The sequence below is a fragment of the Myotis daubentonii genome, chromosome 16, assembly GCF_963259705.1.
Source record: "Myotis daubentonii chromosome 16, mMyoDau2.1, whole genome shotgun sequence".
Classification (NCBI taxonomy): domain Eukaryota; kingdom Metazoa; phylum Chordata; class Mammalia; order Chiroptera; family Vespertilionidae; genus Myotis; species Myotis daubentonii.
In genome coordinates, this window is record NC_081855.1 from 22,158,981 (window position 1) to 22,181,642 (window position 22,662).

The 22,662-nt window shown below is 42.2% G+C and overlaps 1 protein-coding gene across 7 annotated transcripts in view; it reads left to right on the forward strand.

Annotated features, from left to right (window-relative positions):
• Nucleotides 1–2: 2 nt before the first annotated feature.
• Nucleotides 3–22,662, forward strand: part of SMG6 (SMG6 nonsense mediated mRNA decay factor) — a 217,688-nt gene continuing 195,028 nt past the window's right edge. For 2 of the 7 annotated variants that reach the window (XM_059669127.1, XM_059669130.1), the window contains exons 1-8: nucleotides 3–242; nucleotides 2,836–4,576; nucleotides 5,131–5,323; nucleotides 5,795–5,905; nucleotides 13,952–14,058; nucleotides 14,314–14,392; nucleotides 19,440–19,550; nucleotides 19,955–20,167. In XM_059669127.1, the coding sequence (XP_059525110.1) occupies nucleotides 155–242; nucleotides 2,836–4,576; nucleotides 5,131–5,323; nucleotides 5,795–5,905; nucleotides 13,952–14,058; nucleotides 14,314–14,392; nucleotides 19,440–19,550; nucleotides 19,955–20,167 (2,643 nt within the window). In that variant the 5' untranslated portion in view covers nucleotides 3–154. Of the gene's footprint in view, nucleotides 243–344; nucleotides 501–530; nucleotides 1,174–2,835; nucleotides 4,577–5,130; nucleotides 5,324–5,794; nucleotides 5,906–13,951; nucleotides 14,059–14,313; nucleotides 14,393–19,439; nucleotides 19,551–19,954; nucleotides 20,168–22,662 lie in introns of those variants that run through there. The other 5 variants (XM_059669129.1, XM_059669128.1, XM_059669131.1 and 2 more) reach the window with 5 other exon arrangements.

Sequence of the window (22,662 nt, forward strand, 5' to 3'; positions counted from 1 at the left end):
TCCCAGCGCGGCCACCGTCGTTCGGGGAGGAGGACGGGAGGGGGCGGGGAAAAAGGTGGGAGGTGGGTGAGCGCGCGCGCCGCCCGTCCGCCGTGGTTTCCTGGCTGCGCGCGGCGGTGGCGGCGTCGCTGCAGCTGTTGCAGCAGCGGCGAAGATGGCGGAAGGGCTGGAGCGCGTCCGGATCTCCGCGTCGGAGCTGCGAGGGATCCTGGCCACTCTGGCTCCGCAGGCCGGGAGCAGAGGTGAGTCGCACCGCCCAGCTCCTGGGCCGGGCCTGCCCGCCCCGCCTTCCTCTCCTCCTCTGCCTCCTCCCCGCTCGGTCCGTGGCGCTTCAGAGCCCCCGCCCCTTGCCCCAACAGTGGGGGCGGGGGCCCGAGGGCGGTCCTCCTGGCCGCCCTCCCAGCCCCGGGGCCGGTGTGGGGTCCCGCTCAGGCGCCTCTGGCCCCTTTCAGACGAGTCCAACCCGAGTGCCTGCCTCCGCCCCCTTTCTGACCGCGGAGGTGACTGTTCCCCCATTGCCTCCGTCTTCTCAGACCAGCTCGTGGGTCCCGAGCCGCCAGGAGACGCGGGAAGGAGGGGCGCTGGGGTCTGGCGGAGACCCCGGCGTGTATCGTTCCCCGAGGAATCCTCCCCTCCCCAGGCCCGTCATCTGTTGAGCGTTGGAGAGAAGGAACCGGGGACATTGAGGAAAGCTGAATAGGTTGGCACTCCCTTGCCGAACTTTTCCCCCCAAGGCAGGCTTCTGACGAGGGGCCACGGGAAGGGGTCCAGGACCTCAGAGAGTCGGCTCTCCTCTGGGTGGGCCTTGGCGTGTGTGGGAGCTGTTTTTCTCAGAGAAAATGCTCAACCGGCAAGTTCAGGTCTCCAGCCCCACCAGGAAAGCGCCCAGGGAAGGTTCTAGTGTCTCCCCGCCCCTTTGTTAGGCAGCGCACTTGTGTAGAATGGTAGCGAGGCTTCTGCAGACCTGTGGCCCAAGCCTGTGAGGCTGGTTCTCATGGGTCGACTGAATTGGATTTATTCAGGTTCTTTTCTCCCTCTTCCCCTTCTCTCCACTTCACCTAAGTTACAAAGGCTGCGTAGGGTGAGCTGTTCTGGAGTTAAACTGCTTTACTTTATTCAGACTTGGAACAGTCTTTTAAACTTCTGAGAACACCGGAGCAGTAATACATCAAGGTTTTTTTTTTCTTTTTCAGTTGTTTTGTTATACACACAGGTGTACATTTCTATTATAGGTTTGTTTACATTGGTGTTTCTAGAACAGTAGTAGGATTTTATATAGCATTTCATGTTATGTACTCTGTAATCTCACTAATTCCTGTCACTTTTCCACGGAAAGCTTTAGTAGCTATTTGTAGTAGTCGTCCCCCTGAATAGATAAAGATAACAGGCACAAAAAAATAGAGACTTGCTTATGTGTCATTAAGTAAGTTCATGGAGCCCAGACAGCGGTTTTTGAAGTCCTCTGCTCTTATTCTTGGGTGCCCCAGTCTTTGGTATTTTTGAGAGCCTGTCACAATATTCCCATCATCTTCCAGGGAACGCTTCCTTATGGAACTTTTTCCTTCTCATATTCCATCATCATAGTAGCACTTAGTCTCAGTATTCTAATGATGATAGTCTGAGCAGTATTTTCTTGGAATGACTCTGTTGGCTACCGTTAGAGAGTTGGTGAGCGTGAGTGGAGTTGAAGAATGTGAAAGAAACTGCTTCCAGTTTGCTTCGGCAGGAGGTATATGATTGGGTAATTGGTAGCCTAAAGAAGAGGATTGTTCTGGCCAAGTCAAAGTCTGGACTTGCCATTTTTTTCTCCAGGGATGTCCAGACCATGGTTGTTATGCATATCCCACTTTTACTTCTTTCCTACTGGTATGTTAAAAGGACTTAGCCATCCTGGAAAAACGTTAGAGGCAGAAGAAAAGACTAAGATGGATCTGAGGGCTCTATAATAGAGAACAGCCTGTTGCTGAAATGGTTGGAGATCTTTTATTCCGACAGTAATGGGGTAGTTTAGGGTCTTGGGGATCCGAATATGACTTGAGTAACACAATAAAGTTCTTTTTAAAATATTTATTATCTTTGTTGTTGAAAGTATTACAGTTGTACCCTTTTATTTCCCCATTGACCTCCTTCTCCCTGCTCCCACTTCCTCCCTTTTTTTTTTTTTTTAAAAAAAATTATCTTTATTGTTGAGAAAAAGCAACCAAGTTTCTAGGTTTAAAAGGCGAAAGATTTATGCGGTCTGAAGAGAAACCAGAACATATTGCTAGGTTTGAAAGAAAGAAGAAAGGTTTTTTTAAAACAAGCAAACAAACTATCTTTATTGTTGAAAGTATTATAGATGTCCACTCTCCCACCACTTCCCATTAGCCCCCTCCATCCACTCTGCCCCCACCTCCTCCCCAGGCCTTCACTGCACTATTGTCTGTTTCCATGAGTTCACAGTTAAGTTCTTAGCTTTGTCAGTGCTGAACAAATATTGTAAACTTAGAATTTCTGTTTCTGCAGAAATTTCCTTCCTTGTTAATCAATAATAACATTTTAAAAGTTTTATTTATTTTAGAGAGACGGGCTGGCGGGGCGGGGAGAGAAACTTCGATTTGTCATTCCACTTATTTATGCATTTATTCGTTGATACTTGTATGTGCCCCACAACCTTGGCGCATCGGGGACAACGCTCACCAACTGAGCTACCCAGCCAGGACCAATAATAGCATTTTGATGTGTAATTCTTGCTTGACTTTTCTGTTACTTCACCAGAATGACATTTTACCCCCTTCCCACCTTCTTTATTCTTTTCTTCTACTCTTTCCTCCCCAATACTCTCCAACATCACAGAAATCATGAAGGAGCCCAGGCAACGCAAAGATAATAGACGCCCTGATCTGGAAATCTATAAGCCTGGTCTTTCACGACTAAGGAACAAACCTAAAATCAAAGAACCCTCTGGGAGTGATGAATTTAAGGATGAAATTGTTAATGACAAAGATTCTTCAGCTGTTGGAAATGGTACACAGCTCATCAAAGATGTCTGCAAGGAACTCGACAACCAACAGCAAAATGGTCCTGTAGACCCAGAAAATATTCGGGCACAGGAGTCTTCTCCTAGAATTGCTGGACAAGAGGATCGAAGTCTAAGAATCATCAAGAAAACAAAGAAACCTGACATGCAGATCTATCAGCCTGGAAGGCGTATGCAGACTCTTACCAAAGAATCTACTAGCAGGATGGATGAGGAAGAAATCCTCAACCAGGTAGAACAACTGAAAGTAGAGGAAGATGAATGTAGGGAACAAATGAAAGAGGAAGTTGTGAATAAACCAGACAAAAATGAGATACAAAAGAGCCTAAATTGTGACAGAGTAAGGGCTGCAAAGGGAGAAAAAGGAAAGAGGATTGAAAAAGGGGAGGGGATGAAGAAAGTGAATGAAGACCCAGCACAGGGGAAGCCTGGTTCTGCAAAGCGCTATTCCCGCTCAGACAAACGAAGGAACCGCTACCGCACTTGCAGTACCAGCTCAGCTGGTAGCAACAACAGTGCTGAGGGGTCTGGCGTGACTGATAATGGATGTCGCCGCCGCCGCCAGGATAGGACCAAGTTGAGGTCACGACTGAAGAAGCAAGTGTCTATGTCCTCAACTGACTCCTTGGATGAGGACAGAATTGATGAGTCTGATGGGCCCAGGAGGAGCTCAGAAAGGAAGAAACATTTAGAAAGAAACTGTTCAGGACGTGGGGAGGGAGAGCAGAAAAGCAACGGTAAAGAAAATCGAGGCACTCTTCGTGTCACTTTTGATGCAGAAACCATGAACAAAGATTCCCCCATAGTGAGGCCAGCCAGAGAGGATGTGGATAGGTTAAAGCCTGATAAAGGCTTGAGCAGTGGGGGCAAAGGCTCTGAGAAGCAGGAGTCCAAAAACCTGAAACAAGAACTTCGGGGTCGTGGCCGTGGCATTCTGATTCTGCCTGCCCATACCACCCTAACTGTCAATTCAGCTGGTTCTCCAGAGTCTACACCTTTGGGACCTCGGCTATTATTTGGATCTGGTAGTAAGGGATCTCGGAGTTGGGGCCGAGGAGGCACCACTCGACGATTGTGGGACCCAAACAATCCTGATCAGAAACCTGCTCTAAAGAGCCAGACACCCCAGCTACATTTCTTGGACACTGATGATGAAGTCAGCCCTACATCTTGGGGTGACTCACGCCAGGCCCAAGCATCTTACTATAAGTTTCAAAACTCTGACAACCCTTATTACTACCCCCGGACACCAGGCCCTGCCTCCCAGTATCCTTATGCAGGCTATAGCCCTCTGCAGTACCCAGTGGGCCCTACAAATGGTGTGTACCCAGGACCTTACTACCCAGGCTACCCGACTCCATCAGGACAATATGTTTGTAGTCCTCTCCCTGCCAACACCATGAGTCCTGAGGAGATGGAGCAGCACATGAGGAACATGCAGCAACAAGAACTACATAGGCTTCTCCGGGTGGCTGATAACCAGGAACTGCAGCTCAGCAACCTGCTCTCCAGGGACCGCATCAGTCCTGAGGGCCTGGAAAAGATGGCTCAGCTTAGGTATGGTGTATTCCATCCTGGCTAGAGGGAAATGGGGATAAGCTGGGAGGTGTATAGGCTCCTATGGCTGAGGAAAGTAGAAAACTTACTAGGTAAGCTACTGGGTGTTATCTCCCTTTCACATTGATTTTTGTAAGGAAGGGACAATTGAAAAAAACAACAAAATTTTGTTTCCAGTCTTAGAAATTATTATACTTCCCACTTTCTCTTTAAGAAAAAAGAAATTAACCTTAAGAGAACATGGAATCTGGAAATGGAAAAGGAAAGACTTTCCAGAATGCCAAGAAATGAACACCATAAAACTTGTGGTGAAGATCTTATGTCAGCTGTTAAATTTAGGTTCAGGCATATGGGGGAAAAACTACTTTCCTAGACATAACTGTTTTTAAAATGGCATTATACTGTGCAGAATGGAGGCTAGAATGAGTATTATACCTGATGGCATTTTGGATTTCCTGTTAAGAAAGATATTTAATTTGCAAAAAGCTCAAATCTTGAGTCTTGCCTTTTCTGTGGTGTATTTGGAGCTAGAAGTTGCATGTATTTTATTCCAGAGCTGAACTGCTGCAGCTATATGAGCGCTGTATTCTATTAGATATTGAGTTCTCTGATAATCAGAATGTGGATCAGATCCTGTGGAAGAATGCTTTCTATCAGGTGATTGAGAAGTTCAGGCAGCTTCTCAAGGATCCGAATGTTGATAACCCAGAACAGATTCGGAACAGACTGTTGGAACTCTTGGATGAGGTAAACCATCATTTTTTGTCCACAGGAAAAAAACTTCAGCATGCTGTAGTTGTGATGGATTTTTACCACATGAAATACTACATAACAGAACATTGACCAAAAAACTGTATGCTCTTTTCTTGGGTTTAGGCCTACCTTACTCCTGTTGCTTCCTTGAGACCATAACTTACAATTGGAATTAGTTCCGAGCTTGGAAGCTTTCTGAAGATCTTAACCAGGGGTTGTGGGGATGGGAAGGTCCGGGGAAAAGAGTGTGTGTGTAGGTGTTCATATCTGTAAAATCATAGAGTGGCTTATGCTATGAGTTTATGTTTTGCTTAGTTAGTGCTGTATATGCTCCCCTTTATATCAGATGGCTGAGCATTAGTAGAACTGTGAAAAGGTCACTTGCCCAAGTTTCTGGTGGGTAGATTGGGTTAGAACTGGCTGATTCAGCTTATTTTTTAATTCCTTATTTTTTTCTCTTTACAGGGTAGTGACTTCTTTGATAGTTTGCTTCAAAAGCTGCAGGTTACTTACAAGTTCAAACTGGAGGACTACATGGATGGTCTTGCCATTCGTAGCAAGCCATTACGCAAGACAGTAAGCCAGTTTCTTTATCCTAAATTTATTCATTTATTTAGTAAGCATTTATCTAGTGTTAGTTATGTGCTAGGCACTGTGCTGGGTGTTAAGGTTACAAAAGTGAAAGATACAGCCGATTGGGGTTACGGGGCAATTAAATCAATTATTGTCATGTGATATATTCTTAGAAGTGGGATTACTGGGTCAAATGGGAGTTCCATTTTTAATTTTTTGAGGAAACTTCATACTGTTTTCCACAGTGGCTGCACCAGTCTGCATTCCCACCAGCAGTGCACGAGGGTTCCTTTCTTTCCGCATCCTTGCCAGCACTTGTTGTTTGTTGATTTGTTGATGATAGCCATTCTGACAGGTGTGAGATGGTACCTCATTGTTGTTTTGATTTGCATCTCTCGGATGATTAGTGACTCTGAGCATGTTTTCATATGTCTCTTGGCCTTCTGTATGTCCTCTTTCGAAAAGTGTCTATTTAGGTACTTCGCTCATTTTTTTTTTTTTTTTTTTACTTCGCTCATTTTTTGATTGGATTATCTTCCTTTTTTAAAGTTGTATGAGTTCCCTGTAAATTTTGGAGATTAAACCCTTATTGGAGATAACATTGGCAAATATGTTCTCCCATGCAGTGGGCTTTCTTGTTGTTTTGTTGATGGTTTCTTTTGCTGTGCAGAAGCTTTTTATTTTGATGTAGTCCCATTTGTTTATTTTCTCCTTAGTTCCATTGTCCTAGGAGCTATATCGGTAAAGATATTGCTATGACATATGTCTGATATTTTGCTGCCTATGGATTCTTCTAAGATTTTTATGGTTTCCTGTCTTATGTTTAAGTCCTTTATCCATTTTGAGTTTATTTTTGTGTATGGTGTACGTTCTAGTTGCATTTTTTTTGCATGTATCTGTCCAATTTTCCCAACACCATTTATTGAAGAGACTGTCTTGACTCCATTGTATGTTCTTGCCTCTTTTGTCAAATATTAATTGAGCATAAGGGCTTGGGTTGACTTCTGGACTCTCTGTTATGTTCCATTTGTCTATATGTCTGTTCTTGTGCCAGTACCAGGCAGGTTTGAGAACAGTGGCTTTGAAATATAGCTTGAAATCTGGTATTGTGATCCCTCCAACTTTGTTGTTCTTTCTCAGGATCGCTGCAGCTATTCAGTGATCCATATGAATTTTTGGAGAGTTTGTTCTAGGTCTGTGAAATATGCTGTTGGTATTTTAATGGGGATTGCATTGAATTTATAGATAGCTTTGGGTAGTATGGACATTTTAATGATGTTGATTCTACCAATCCATGAACATGGTATATTCTTCCATTTGTTTATGTCTTTCTCTATCTCTTATTTCAATTTTCTGTAGTTTTCCGAGTATAGGTTTTTTACCTCCTTAGTTAAGTTTATTCCTAAGTATCTTAATTTTTGTGTTGTAATGGTAAATGGAATTTTTTTTGTTTCTGTGAGTTCATTATTGGTGTATAAAAAAGCCATAGATTTCTGGGTGTTTTGTATGCTTTTTATTTATTCTTATTGTCTGATTACTGTTGCTAGCACTTCCAGTACTATGTTGAACAGGAGTGATGAAAGTTGGCATCCCTGTCTTGTTCCTGTTCTTAGGGGAAATGGTTTTAGTTTTTGCCCATTGAGTATGATGTTGGCTGTAGGTTTGTCATATAAGGCTTTTATTATGTTGAGGTATAATCCCTCTATTTCCATTTTGCTGAGAGTTTTTATCAAGAAACAGTGTTGGATTTTGTCAAATGCTTTTTCTGCATCAATGATATGTGATTTTTGTCTCTCAATACGTTTATTGATTTGCAGATATTTTACCAGCTTTGCATCCCTGGAATAAATCCCACTTGGTCATGGTGTATGATCTTTCTAATGTAATGCTGGATCTGATTTGCTAGAATTTGGTTGAGGATTTTAGCATCTATGTTCAGCAGGTATATTGCCCTGTAATTCTCTCTCTTTGTAGTGTCTATCTAGTTTTGGGATTAGGGTAATTCTGGCTTCATAGAAAGAGCTTGGAAGTGTGCCTTCCTCTTGAATTTTCTGGAATAGTCTGAGAAGGATAGGTTTTAGGTCTTTGAATGTTTGGTAAAAGTCCCCCTATGAAGCTGTACGGACCAGGGCTTTTGTTTGTTGGAAGTTTTTGATTATTGCTTCAATTTCATCAGTAGTTATCAGCCTATTCAGGTTTTTTTATTCTTCCTGATTAAGTTTTTGAAGATTGTATTTTTTTAGGAATATGTTCATTTTGTCTAGGTTGTCCACTTGGAGTAGAGTTGTTTGTAGTATTTTTTTTAAAAAATATATTTCTTTATTGATTTTAGAGAGGAAGGGAGAAGGAGAGAGAGACGGAAACATCAATGATGAGAGAGAATCACTGATCGGCTGCCTCCTGCACACCCCCCATTGGGGACCAAGCCTGCAACCCAGGCATGTGCCCTAGGCCGGAATCGAACCCGGGACCCTTCAGTCCGCAGGCTGACGCTCCATCCACTGAGCCAAGTCGGCTAGGGCTGTAGTATTTATTAATAATACTTTGTCTGTCTGTGGGGTCAGTTCTTACTTCACCTCTTTCTTTTCTGATTTTGTTTATTTGGGTCCTCTCTCTTTGTTTCTTGGTGAGCCTGGCTAGAGGTTTAGCAGTCTTGTTTATCCTTCAAAGAACTCTTGGTTTTATTGATCTTTTGTATTGGTTTTATTTATTTATTTATTTTGGTTATTGTGTCATTTATTTCAGCTCTGATCTTTATTCCTTCTTTCTGCTTACTCTGGGCTTTTCCTGTTGCTCTCTAATTCTTTGAGTTGTAGGGTTAGATAATTTATTACCATTTTTCTCGTTTTCTGAGATAGGCCTGTAGAGCTATGAACTTCGCTCTCAGGACTGCTTTCACTGTGTCCCATAAATTTTGAATTGTTATGTTTTCGTTGTCATTTGTTTCCAGGATGCTTTTTATTTCTTCTTTGATCTCTTTGGTAACCCAATCATTGTTTAATAGCATGCTTTCAGCCTCTAAGTGTTTGATTTTTTAAAATTGTTTGTATTGTAGTTATAAGTACTATGATAATGGTACATATACAGTGTCGAAGGGGCATAGGAGGAAGTGGATCTGATTTATTTTTATTTATTTATTTTAAAGTTTTTAAAAAATTAAACATGTTTTTTATTGATTTCAGAGAGAGGAAGGGGGAAGGAGAGAGTGATAGAAACATAAATGATGAAAGAGAATCATTGATCGGGTGCCTCCTGCACGCCCCCTACTGAGGATTGGGCCCACAACCCCGGCATGTGCCCTGACTAGGAAACGAACCATAACCTCCTGGTTCTTGGTTAGACGCTCAACCACTGAGCCACACTGGCTGGGCAGAAGTAGATCTGATTTAGATGGATACGGTCAAGGAAGGCTTTATAGAGACTGTCAAGTTGAGTTTCGAAACACGAGTAACAGCAGAGGGGCAGTTTCAATGCAGGGCACAGTGAGAGAGAATCAAACCTTGTTGGAAAAGTGGAAGAAGTTCAATATGCTGGTGTATGTGATGTGGAATTGGGCTGTACAGGAGATAAAGCTAATGAAGTAGAAAGGGATAAATCATAAAATCTTGCTGGAGAGTTTTTTGGTTTTTTTTCCTCTTTTTTTTTTTTATTGCTTAAAGTATTACAAAGAGTATTACGTATGTCTCCTTTTTTTTCCCCCCGCCCTTGACAATCCCCTGGCTTCCCCTACCCCCCAGTGTCTTATGTCCATTGGTTATGCTTATATGCATGATGCTGGAGAGTTTTGACTTTATTCTGAAAGCACTGAGGAAACATTGATTGATTTCTAACAAATGGATATCATAGATTCATTTTTACAGCCAGTCATTCTGGGAAATAGATGAGTTTGGGCAAGAGTGGAGGTAGGAGAGTCAAGTTGTGGCCCTGAATGAAGGTAGAGATATTGGAGGTAGAAAAGAGGAAACAGATTAGAAGAATATAAGGAAAATAGACTTGGACTACTGGATAATTTGGTGTGACTGATGAGATTAGAGACATGAGGAGTCTAGATCATCTCCCAGTTTGTGGCCTAGGAGAGTGGGTGGAAAGGAAAAGGGTAGTTCAGTTTTGGATATGTTTAGGTGGAGGAGCTTGAAAATGAACAAATGAATATTCTGGTCAGTCTGGAGCTCAGGACAAAGAGGTGGGCTGGTGATATAGATGGAGGAGTCATCAATATATAGTTGATAATTGAAGCAGAAATTGGGAGACGGAATGGCTGGACAGAGAGTTCGGTTATCAGATTTCAAGGTGGTGGATAAAATTGTCAAGTGCTATAGAGTCATCAAATACTAAGATTCCTAAAGCCGAAACTGGTTTGGCTCAGTGGATAGAGCGTCGGCCTGCGGACTGAAAGGTCCCGGGTTCGATTCCGGTCAAGGGCATGTACCTGGGTTGCGGGCACATCCCCAGTAGGAGATGTGCAGGAGGCAGCTGATCGATGTTTCTCTCTCATCGATGTTTCTAACTCTCTGTCTCTCTCCCTTCCTCTCTGTAAAAAATCAATAAAATATATTAAAAAAAAAAAAAGATTCCTAAAAAGTGTTCATTGGATTGGATGACCTTATCACCCACCAGTTATTTTAATTGGAGAGGATGGAAGCCAGATTGTAGTAAATGAGAAGTGGGGTAGTACATATAATGAGAGTAATATAGGCCATTCTTTTTAAGAGTCTTGGCTATGAAGGCAAGGAGGGGAGATAGTATTAAAAGAGAACATAGTCTCAAGAGAACTTTGTTTCTTTTTAAGTTGTGAGATACTGGAGCATATTTATGTGTAGAGAAGAAAGAGCCAGGGGAAAAGGAAGAGGTTAAAAGATTCATTAGAGAAAGAGGTGCAATTTATGGAGTAACGGCTTCTTCTTGCCTTTCTGCTCCTTCTGATGAATTACTATGCGTAAGCTCTATTACTAATCGGCAAGTATTTGGGTCCCTCCTACATGCCAGGTGCCATTCTAGGCACACACAATTAATTCAGTGTGAAACAAGAAAGCCATGATCCCAGCTCTTAAAGTTTAGAGTTTGATTAGGGGTGAGTGCAGATGTTGGATTAGTAATTGCAGATGCAGTGACTTCTGCAAAGGATTTTGTGTGTGTGTGTGTGTGTGTGTGTGTGTGTGTGTGTGTGTGTGTTGGGGCGGGGGGGGGGGGGGGCGCCGGCGGGAGGCGGTATACACTATTAAAAGGCTTAGAGCAGTGGTTCTCAACCTTCCTAATGCCGTGACCCTTAATACAGTTCCTCATGTTGTGGTGACCCCCAAACATAAAGTTATTTTCGTTGCTACTTCATAACTGTAATTTTGCTACTGTTATGAATCGTAATGTAAATATCTGATATGCAGGATGTATTTTCATTGTTACAAATTGAACATAATTAAAGCACAGTGATTAATCACAAAAACAATATGTAATTATATTTGTGTTTTCCGATGGTCTTAGGAGACCCCTGTGAAAGGGTCGTTCGACCCCCAGGGTGAGAACCGCTGGCTTAGAGGATCATGGAGGACTGAGGAAGTCACAGTTAAGCTGAGGCTAAACACCTGAGACATTAGCTAGGTGAAGGGGTATGTGAAGATGCAAGAACTACAACATTCTAGAGATAGGGAACAATATATGTGAAGGTCCTGAAGTGGGAAAGAGCATGGCGTGTTAGCGGGACTGAGAAGTTTAGTTTGATATGGCACAGAGAATAAGGAGGGTAATGGTGCTGAATAAATGAGCAGAGGCTTGATTATCTAGGATTTCATTGCGAGGATAGTGGAGAGCCTTTTCTTCCCCTCATTGAGATGGCAAAGTGGCTGTAGTATGGAGATATAACTAGTTTTCTTGGTGCTTAATCAGTTAAATACCAAGGGTTTTTAGTGTTCATTCATATAATGTGTAGGATAGTCAGGACTCTGAAGGTGGATGACAATGATATATAACTTTGCTGAGGCACATGTTTGAGTTATGTGTTAGGAGGCTGGTGTGCAGGAGCTAGTTATTTAGCTAGAAATGAGCCTTCCTGAGGGTTCGTTATGTACTTGTCCTTGAAGCTTTGTTTTTTGTTCAGGGACACCGTAATTTCTTATGTGTGGGGTGGAGTGGAATTACATGTTATGAAGTGATGTTCCTCAGGGAGGTTTTTAGGTTGGGCACATGTCTTAGGGTTGCTGAGGGTTTACTCTGTTGTAATATACATACACATACACACACACATCTATCTATCTATCTATCTATCTATCTATCTATCTATCTATCTATCTATCAAAGCCTAAGTGACCGAACGACTGGTCAACTGGTCATTATGATGTGCACTGACCACCAGAGGGAGCTGGCTTCTGGTGGTCAGTGCGCACCCACAGCCAATCTCTTGCGGGCCCTCCCCCTGCCAACCTCCTGCGGCCCTGATTGGCCTCAATCGCCGACCAAGCCGAGGGACCCCACCCATGCATGAATTCGTGCACCAGGTCTCTAGTCCTCCTATATAATAAAAGGCTAATATGCAAATTGACTGAGCGGCAGAATGACTGGTCGCTATGACACACACTGACCACAAGGGGGCAGACACTCAATGCAGGAGCTGTCCCCCAGTGGTCAGTGTGCTCCCACAGGGGCAGTTCTCTTCAGCCAGAAGCTGGGCTCACAGCTGGGGAGCGCAGTGGTGGTGGCGGGAGCCTCTCCCGCTTCGGCGGCAACACTAAAGATGTCCTACTGATGGCTTAGGCCTGCTCCCTATGCCATCAGTCAGACATCCCCCGAGGGCTCCTGGACTGTGAGAGGGCACAGGCCAGGCTGAGACCCCCCATCTCCCTGCCCGAGTGCACAGATTTTGTGCACTAGGCCTCTAGTATGTATGTAACTACACAGTACTGGCACGTTTGGTAAAGGGTAACTTACTGTTTAGGGAACTGTTATTTTGCAAAGGGGATGTAATGCAATAACACAATGTGGTGATATTAACAGTTTGAGGCGAGAAAGAGAACAGTAAGTAATTGTCTTAATATTTGTATATCACTTTATTTTTTTATTTATTGATTTGAGAGAGAGAGAAACATCAAAAAATTAAGAAAATATTTTTATTGATTTCAGAGAGGAAGGAAGAGGGAGAGATACAAACATAAATGATGAGAATCATTGATTGCCTGCCTCCTGAATGCCCCCTACTGGGGATCGAGGCATGTTCCCTGACCAGGAATCAAACAGGGGTTAAACATCAATTTTTGTTGTTCCACTTACTTATGCATTCCTGGGTTGATTCTTGTATGTGCCCTGACTGGGGATTGAACCCACAACCTTGGCATATCGGGATGACACTCTAACCAACTAAGCTATCCAGCCAGGGTCTGTATATCGCTTTAAAATTTGTGAAGTATTTTATATTTATTTCCTTCAATTACCCTATGGAATAGGTGTTTTTTACATTCAAGTGAAGAAACTGAGTCCCAAAGACCTACTTAAGATCACACAACTATTACATGGAGAGTCAGGCCTCCTGACTCTTAGTTTCAGAATATTTTCTTCCATTTGCCTGGGACTTGAAATAAGAATGAGCTCCTCTCGCCCTCGCTAGGTGGCTTAGTTTGTTGGAGTATCATCCCATACACCAAAAGGTTGCAGGCTCAATTTCCGGTCAGGGCACATACCTAGGTTTCAGGTTTGATCCTTAGTCAGGGCGTGTATGGGAGGCAGCCAATCAATGTTTCTCTCTCACATTGATGTGTTTGCCTCCCTTTGCCTCTCTCTTCTCCCTTCTCCTCTTTCTGAAATTAATAAAAACAAATCCTTGGGTGAGGATTAAAAAAAAAAAAATGGCCCCTCTCCCTTCTGTTACTTTTTCTCAGTAAATTTTTTTTATCACACTGTTGGCTATTTTCTTTTTGCTAGTCAAGGTTAGACTTGAAAACTTTTTACTTTGTTGAGGACTACTAGTGCCTTGATGCTGCTCTGTCATTTTGGCCCTGTCCCTGTACTTTGGGGTTGAAGTTAGAGTTTCTTGGGTATGCTATTAACTGATTATTTTTCCTGAAGGTAAAATATGCCTTGATCAGTGCCCAGCGATGTATGATTTGTCAAGGAGATATTGCTAGGTATCGGGAACAAGCCAATGACACAACAAACTACGGGAAAGCACGCAGGTACTTTTGCCTCTTGTTCATTTGCTTCTCTCCCTGTGTGGCTTTAAGCTAAGCCCTATTAAGAGCAATGGGTTACCTGAGCTTCTGTACGGATGTCCTTCAGGTGTCCTTTTTGGTCTCTTTAGCCAAACTTTACCACTTCAGGGTTACATCTAACAATAAAGCTTATGTCTTAAGTAGTAAGGACTATCATGTGATGAATTGGGAAAGGGTTGATATGGGACTAGCATTTTTAAAACTGTTTTTTCATTCCAGTTGGTACCTGAAGGCCCAGCACATTGCTCCCAAGAATGGGCGCCCCTATAACCAGCTGGCTCTGCTGGCAGTGTATACGGTAAGAAATCCTGTGGAGAGGGGAAGAATTTTGCAGGCAGTATCTTAGAAATACAGATTTTGACATCATCAGCTTCTGGAGCTAGATTTCATCTATTTAGCTAGAATACAAAGTATATTCCCTTATGTCTTCCATCCTCAAGCTCCTTTTGTTACTGTTACTTTTAGAGATAAGTTGTCAGGGATCTATACTTCATCTACTTTCATTGCAATTAACTTCCCTGGGGAATGTTCATGCTCCAGCCAAAGCACTGTTTTTGACCAAGGCTTCTGCTCTGAATCTTGCCTTGCTTCCCTTCCCTATCTCGTTGCACTAGGTTACTTATTTCTGGAAGGAAAATAAAGCTCCCTTTCCCTTTCCCTCTTAAAGTCCTCAAGTAGCCCAGGTTCTCAGATCCTTGTTTCCTTTCTTTAGATCATTCCCTTATTCCTCTTAGCTTTTCCCCTAAGGAGTCTCCTTAGCAGAAACACAGTAAATGCCAAATCATACTTCTCTGGATCTTACCAAACTCCTCTAAGTGTGGCTCTAACAGAGAACCTTGGGATCTGACACCTCCTAGTGAGGAAGCTGAAGGAAGGAGAAAGGGTGGGGACCAATGGTAGGTACCAAAGGTTCTAGTAAAAAAAGACCGTACCCTTTTATGTAATGATGTTTATTTTGAATTTATATTAGTTCACACAAACACTCCATCCATGCTTTTGTTCCGGCCCTCCGGTCCAGTTTAAGAACCCATTGTGGCCCTCGAGTCAAAAAGTTTGCCCACCCCTGTTCTAGTATAAGAAGCAGCTAACAAGATCATTATCAGGGAGAGTTTTGTTAATGCTGTAATTCATTGCCCAAATGCTGTAATTCATTGCTGTTAATTCATTGCCCAAATAATGTTTGAGTTAGTAATTTTTATTCCCCTTTATTTCACAAAAGATTCAAAGACATGCCTAATAATTATGGATTGAAATTATTAAGTAATGTGGTTTACTGATACACTCCTTCAGAATAGATTGAATCTCTCCTCACTTTTTACCTCTTTCCTGTTCTCTTTGTTGTTTTTGTTTGTTGATTTGTTGGTTTTTTCTTTCAGCGGGGCTTTTATGGGGAAGCTTGAGCACAGTCCAAGGAACGGTCTTCATTTGAGTGAGGTCATTTCCAGGCAGTGGTGGAAGGTCTGAAGATAGATACTTCTTTGGAAGTGTTACCGGTGGTGAAATTGGGCCTTGGTTCTTGAGACGAGCAAAGAAAGATTTCAGAGCCAAGAACTCAAATTATAAGAGAAAGTTTATTTAGAAAGTTTCAGAGGTAGTAGAACTGAGCTAGCTAAGCTGCGTAGGTTCAGGGTATAAGTTACCGAAGCAAAAGAAAGGCCCTCGAACTTAGGAGAGGGCAAGGCAAGGTAACACCCTCCCCCCATCCCCCACCCCCGCCTCCCACCCCCCTCACCCCCCGACAAAGAGTGGCACAGGAAAGTACAGGCATCTCCCAAAAGTGAGAGCATGCCTTGTTCTCTTTGTGATCTGTTTTTTTTTCCACACCCCTTTGTGGCTTTATTTTTCTCGTTTCTCATCTATCTTCTGTTTTTCCTTCTTTCTCATTTCTTGTCTTCTTTTCTAGTTTTTCTTTTTTGTAATTGAATGAATTGCTATGTTTCTTGTTAATTAGAAAATATAATCTTTCCTCAATGGCTTTAAAAATTGCAGTAAAATTAATATAACATAAAATCATTTACAGGTATTTGTAAATAATTTTTTGTCAGTCCAGTGGCATTTAGTACATTAACAGCATTGTGCAATCACTAACTCTGTCTGGTTCCAAAACATTTTCATTACCATATAAGAAAACTCCATATCCATTCCTCCCCATGCCTCCCAAGCCCCAGCCTCTGGCAATGACTAGTCTGCTTTCTGTCCCTGGATTTACCTATTCTGGATGTTTCATGTAAGTGGAATCATACAGTACATGATCTTTTATATCTGGGTTCTTTCATTTATCACCAAGTTTTTGACCATGTTGCAACATATCAATACTTAATTTTTATGGATGAATAATATCCATTGTATGGATATAACACTTTTATTTATTCAATGCTTTTACTATTCATTCATCAGTTGAACATTTTGATTGTCTCCACCTTTTAGCTGTTGTGAACAGTGTTTTTTGTGAAGTGTTTGTTTGAATATCTGTTTTCTGTTCTTTTGGGTCTGTACCTAGGAATGGAATTGCTGGGTCATATGATAATTCTATGTTTAACTTTTTTTTTTTTTTAAATATATTTTTTTATTGATTTTTTACAGAGAGGAAGGGAGAGAGATAGAAAGTTAGAAACATCGATGAGAGAGAAACATCGATCAGCTGCCTCCTGCACATCTCCTACTGGGGATGTGCCCGCAACCCAGGTACATGCCCTGACCGGAATCGAACCTGGGACCTTTCAGTCCGCAAGCCGACGCTCTATCCACTGAGCCAAACCGGTTTCGGCTGTTTAGCTCTTTTTCATAGCAGCTGTACCCTTTTACATTCTCACCAGCAATGTACCAGGGTTTTGATTTCTCCACAATCTTGACAGCATTTGTTATTTTTCTTTTCTTTTTTTGAATATGACCACCCTGTTAGGTAATATCTTTTTTTAAAAATTGATTTCAGAGAGGAAGGGAGAGAGAGAGAGAGAGAGAGAGAGAAACATCAGTGATGAGAGAGAATCATCAATCAGCTGCCTCCTGCACACCCTCCAGGAATTTAACCGTGACCACCAGGTTCATAGGTTGATGCTCAACCAGTGAGCCACGCTGGCTGGACGGTGTGAAGTAATATCTTATTGTGACTTTCCCCCTTCCCCAACTTGGGGATTTTTTTTTTCTTTAATAGCTTTTATTTTTATTTCTTTTGGTCAGTTTAACTTTATAGAAAAATTGAGCAAAAAGTACAGAGTTCCCATATATTCTCTCAACTTTCTCTTCCCCCTCAATTTTCCCTATTATTAACATCTTACATAAGTGTACTATATTTGTTATAATTGATGAGCCAGTATTGATACATTATTATTAACTAAAGTCCATAGTTTACATTAAGGTTCACTTTAACTGCTGTACTTTCTATGGGTTTGAACAAATAAATGAATAGTGACATGTATCTACCATTAATAGTATCATACAGAATAGTTTCATTGCACTAAAAATAGCCTGTGCTCCACCCTCCACCTGTTGTCCCTCTTGCATCCCCTGAACCTTTGACAATCACTGATATTTTTACTGCCTCTATAGTTTTGCCTTTTCCAGAATTCCACATAATTGGAACCATACAGGATATTATCTTTTCAGATTGGCTTCTTTCACTTACCAATATGAATTTAGGTTTATTTTCATGGCTTGATATGTCTTTTTTTTTTAAAGAAAGAGAGTGGAAGGGAAGGAGAGGGGCGGGAAGACAGAGAAAATATTGATGTGACAGAGACACATCAATTGGTTGCCTCCCACATGCACCCCGACTGGGGACGGGGATCGAACCTTCAACCCAGGTATGTGCACTTGACTGGGAATCGAACCCGTGACCTTTTGGTGTGTGGTCTGATGCTCTAACCATTGAGCCACTGACCAGGGCCATCTTACCCATTTTTAAGTGTACTGTTGAGTAATACTAAGTACACTTACATTGTTGTTCAAACGATTTTCAGAACTCTCCTCATCTTACAAAACTGGAACTCTATACCCATGAAGCAGCTACTCCCCACTCTCCCTTCCTTCCAGCCACTGGCAACTACTCTTCTACTTTCTGTTTCTATGAATTTGTCCACACTCAGTACCTTATATAAGTGGAATCATATAGTATTTATCTTTTTGTGATTGATTTATTTCACTTAGCATTATATCTTCAAGGTTCGTTCATGTTACAGCTTGTATTAGAATTTCCTCCTTAAGGCCAAATAATATTCAGTTGAATGTATATACCACATTTTGTTTATCTATTCATCTCTCAATGGACACTTCAACCTTTTGGGCATTGTGAATAATGCTGCTATGAACATGAGTGTATAAATACCTATTCAAGATCCTGCTTTCAATTCTTTTAGGTATATATCCAGAAGTGGAATTTCTAGGTCATATGATAATTCTTTTCAGTATTTGAGGAGCGTTCCCATTTCCTCATTTCTAAAATGGGAATAATATGTGGCAGTATCCTTAGGTTTTTTTTTTTTAATGTATTTATTGATTTCAGAGAGGAAGGAGAAGGAGAGAGAGAGATAGAAACATCAATGATGAGAGAATCATTGATCAGCTGCCTCCTGCACAACCCCCTACGGGGGATCGAGCCCGCAACCCAGGCATGTGCCCCTGGCCAGGATCGAACCTGGGACCCTTCAGTCCGCAGGTTGACGCTCTATCCACTGAGCCAAGCCGGCTAGGGCTATCCTTAGGTTTTGAGATAATATCTATGAAGTGCTGATCACTTGCCTCATATTTAGTTATGCTTAATATTGCCATTATTATTAATAATTTTTTAAAAAAACTATAAATTATTAGGGGAGTTGAACATTTTTTTAAAAAATATATTTTATTGATTCCTAACAGAGAGGAAGGTAGAGGGATAGAGAGTTAGAAACATTGATGAGAGAGAAACATCAATTAGCTGCCTCCTGCACACTCCCCACTGAGGATGTGCCCGCAACCAAGGTACATGCCCTTGATCGGAATCGAACCTGGGACCCTTGATTCCGCAGGCCAATGCTCTATCGGCTGAGCCAAACGGATTAAGCGAGTTGAACATTTTTTATTTAAAAACAAAACATAATTGACTTTTATATTTTATGAGCTCTTTATTTTTCCCCCCCTTATGAGTACTTGGCTCTTAGAGCACCTCCGCATATAAGGTATTGCGCAAGAAGAGATCTTTCTGATGTAATTGCCATGGCTTCTTCCATGGATAACATTCTCATTTCCTTACTGGAATTACAGCTTGGGGCACAGTTTGGGTGAGATATTAGGGTTTCTTGGGTCAGGTGATTTAGGCTGGACTCAGAAAAGAACTTGGTTGACTCAGTGTCTCTGGCCTCTTTCCACAGAGGAGGAAGCTTGATGCTGTGTATTACTATATGCGCAGTTTAGCTGCCAGCAACCCTATCCTGACTGCCAAGGAGAGTCTCATGAGCTTGTTTGAAGAGACCAAACGAAAGGTGAGTGGGGATGCAGGCAGGATCATTCCTTCCTAGGAGAATGTGTTTCTCTTAGTGCCTCTGTGTTCTTAAGGGAATGACTAAAAATTTGCTCAAGGGGGCTGTGCTGATGGGAGTCAGTCCCTATGCAGAACCAAACTCATCTTTAGAAGAACTCTCTGGGGTCCTTGAATGTGCATGTTCCATAGCATCTAGTTTATAGAATCAGTAACTTTTATGTGACAAAGCAGATGGTACTCTGCCCTCTCCCTCCCCCCCTTTTTTTAAAGCTGTGCTATTTTGGAACTATGGCAAAATTTTTACTTTTTATAGTTCTTGGTCAACATACTCAGATGAGGTGAGCACTTGCCTTTATTAACTGAATCCCAGAAGAGTCTGAGCTTGTATGTTTGTATGCTGTATAGGCAGAACAGATGGAAAAAAAGCAACACGAGGAATCGGAACTGAACCCTGACCAGTGGCGGAAAGGGAAGAAATCTACTTTCCGGCATGTTGGAGATGACACTACTCGCCTGGAGATCTGGATTCATCCATCCAATCCCCGGTCCTCTCAGGGCACTGAGTCTGGGAAGGATTCTGAGCAGGAGAATGGGCTGGGCAGCCTGAGCCCCAATGATGTAAGTTCCTGGAGGGATATAATCAGCAAGATGAGCAAACAAAGTGTGGGTGTCCTGGTACACACAGCTATGAGGCACTGTACAGTTACCTCACCACACTTGCTTTATCTCTATTATGCGCTTCCCTCTCTCACCACTATGTGGTACTATAGAATTTTGTAAAAGTAATTATTTTAAGTGAATATTTACTTAGTATAGGATAAGAATTTTTTGCTGCTTTGGGTTTGAGCCATCCTTACGATGCTTTAGGATTCTGTATGGGATTTTGGTGAAGTAAGGGGGAGAGAGCATAGTAGTTCATTGTGCCTTGAGAATAAAATTCATAGTAGAGTGGGTGGTGGCGTAAGCTGGGACCAGATCTTGAAGGATCATGCAGTAAATATTTGACCTTTATCCTAAAGGTAGTGGAGAGCTAGCTATTGAATACTTTAAGTAGGGAAATAACATGTCAGATACGTATTTTAGAAATATAACTCTGGTTGCTTGTGAAAATTTGTTGAAGAGTAAGATTAGAAATAAGAATAGTAGGAGGATGCTATAATAATCCAACATGTGAAAAGGATCTGAACCAGGAAATGGCATTGGAGATGGGGAGATGTGAGTAGATATGAGGTAAATTAAGGAGGTAGAATCCAAAGGTGAGCACTGGTCTTTATTAGCTGAATGACATGAGAAGCTAGGGGAGAAGAGGGAGTTAAAAGTAGCACCTGGCCCAGTTGGTGTGGCTCAGTGGTTGAGCATTGACCTAAGAACAAAGAGGTCACTGGTTTGATTCCTGATGGGGCACATGCCGGGGTTGCAGGCTCAGTCTTCAGTAGGGGGTGTGCAGAAGACAGCCGATGGATGATGTTTCTCTCTCATCAATGTTTCTATTTCTCTATCCCTCTCCCTTCCCTCTCTCTAAAAATCAATTTAAAAAAACTTAAAATAAAAGTAGCACCGGATGTTCTGGCTTAGAAACTGGGTGGATGATGGTCCTTTCTCTGAGACAGGGAATAAAGTTGGTTTTAGTGGAGTTGGTTTTAGGAGAAAGAGCCTAAGTTTAGTTTTGGGCATGTTGGAATTTCTGTAGGACATTGAACTAGAGAGTTTTGGAGGCTAGTGGATGTCTGAAGCTAAGGAGAATAGTCTAGGTCAGAGATAAAGATATTTGAAAGTATCTTTAAAAAAAAAAAAGCTTTTTTGATCCCAGAGAGAGGAAGGGAGAGGGAGATAGATAGAAACATCAATGATGAGAATCATTGATCAGCTGCCTACTGCACACCACCCACTGGGGATCGAGTCCAAAACCAGGAATCGAACTGTGACCTCCTGTTTCATAAGTTGACATCCAACCACTGAGCCATGCCGGTCAGGCAAAGATATCTTTTTATAGATGAGAGTTGATTCAGTTACTTGAGGAGAAAACAATGATAAATAGATTAAAGATCTCAGAAAGAAAGGAAATAGATGGCAGGGAGAGGTCCTTGCAGAGGATGGGAAGGAAGTAGGGTTCAGAGCACAAGTGAAGGGTTTAACCTGAAAGAGGGTGAGCGATTCCTCGCCAGCAGGCGGACATCCCCTGAGGGACAGTGAGAGGGCACAGGCCAGGCTGAGGGACACCCTTCCCTCTTCCCCTCACACGAATTTTGTGCAACAGGCCTCTAGTATGATTATAATGCAGTGTGCCAAGTGCTATGATACAGGCAAGTGTGAGAAGCTGCAGGAGCATGCAATTAGAGCACCTAATCTGGGCATGGTTAGGGAAGGCTGGGATGAGGAAGCATTTTGCAGCTGAAGGATGATGTAAGGGCATTTCCACTCTGAGGCTTGAAAGAGGCATGAGGGCTTAGGGAACTGCAAGTAGTTCAGTATGGCTGGAGGCTAGGATGTGAGAAGTGCTGTTGCTAGAGACTTGAGTCATTCTTTATCCCTTCCTTTCCTGTATCCCCACATCCAGTCAATACCAAGAGCTGTTGAATGTACCTACTAACAGAAGTTTGAATCCATTTACTTTTCTCTGTTTCCACTCCCACCATCCTAGTCCAGGCTATCATTTTAGTAATCCACAGGCTATTGAAAGAAGTTCCTAGTGTCATTTCCACATTTATTCCTGGCTCTCCTTAGGCCTTTCTTTTTAGACAGTAGCCCAGATGAGCTTCTGAATGCACATTTCGGATCATGTCATTTCCCTTCTTGAAAGCCTTTAATTGTATCTGTTTGCTCTTAGAATTAGGTGCAAAATTCTTTGCATGTTCTATGGGCCCCACATAATTTAGCTTCTGCTGCTTCTAACCTTATCTTATACCTCTCTTCCTTTTTCTTTTGTTCTCCAGCCATACTGACTTCTTCCTTGAAGGGCCCAAGCTCTCTTTTGGCCCTTTGGCTGTTGCACATTCTGTCTGCAATGCTCTTCCCTTTTTATCAGTCCCATTCTTAACGTATCCTAAATCCTCAGCATAAGTATCACTTCCATTTCCAGGGAGGCTTTTCCCGATCCCTGAGCCTGCCTGTTT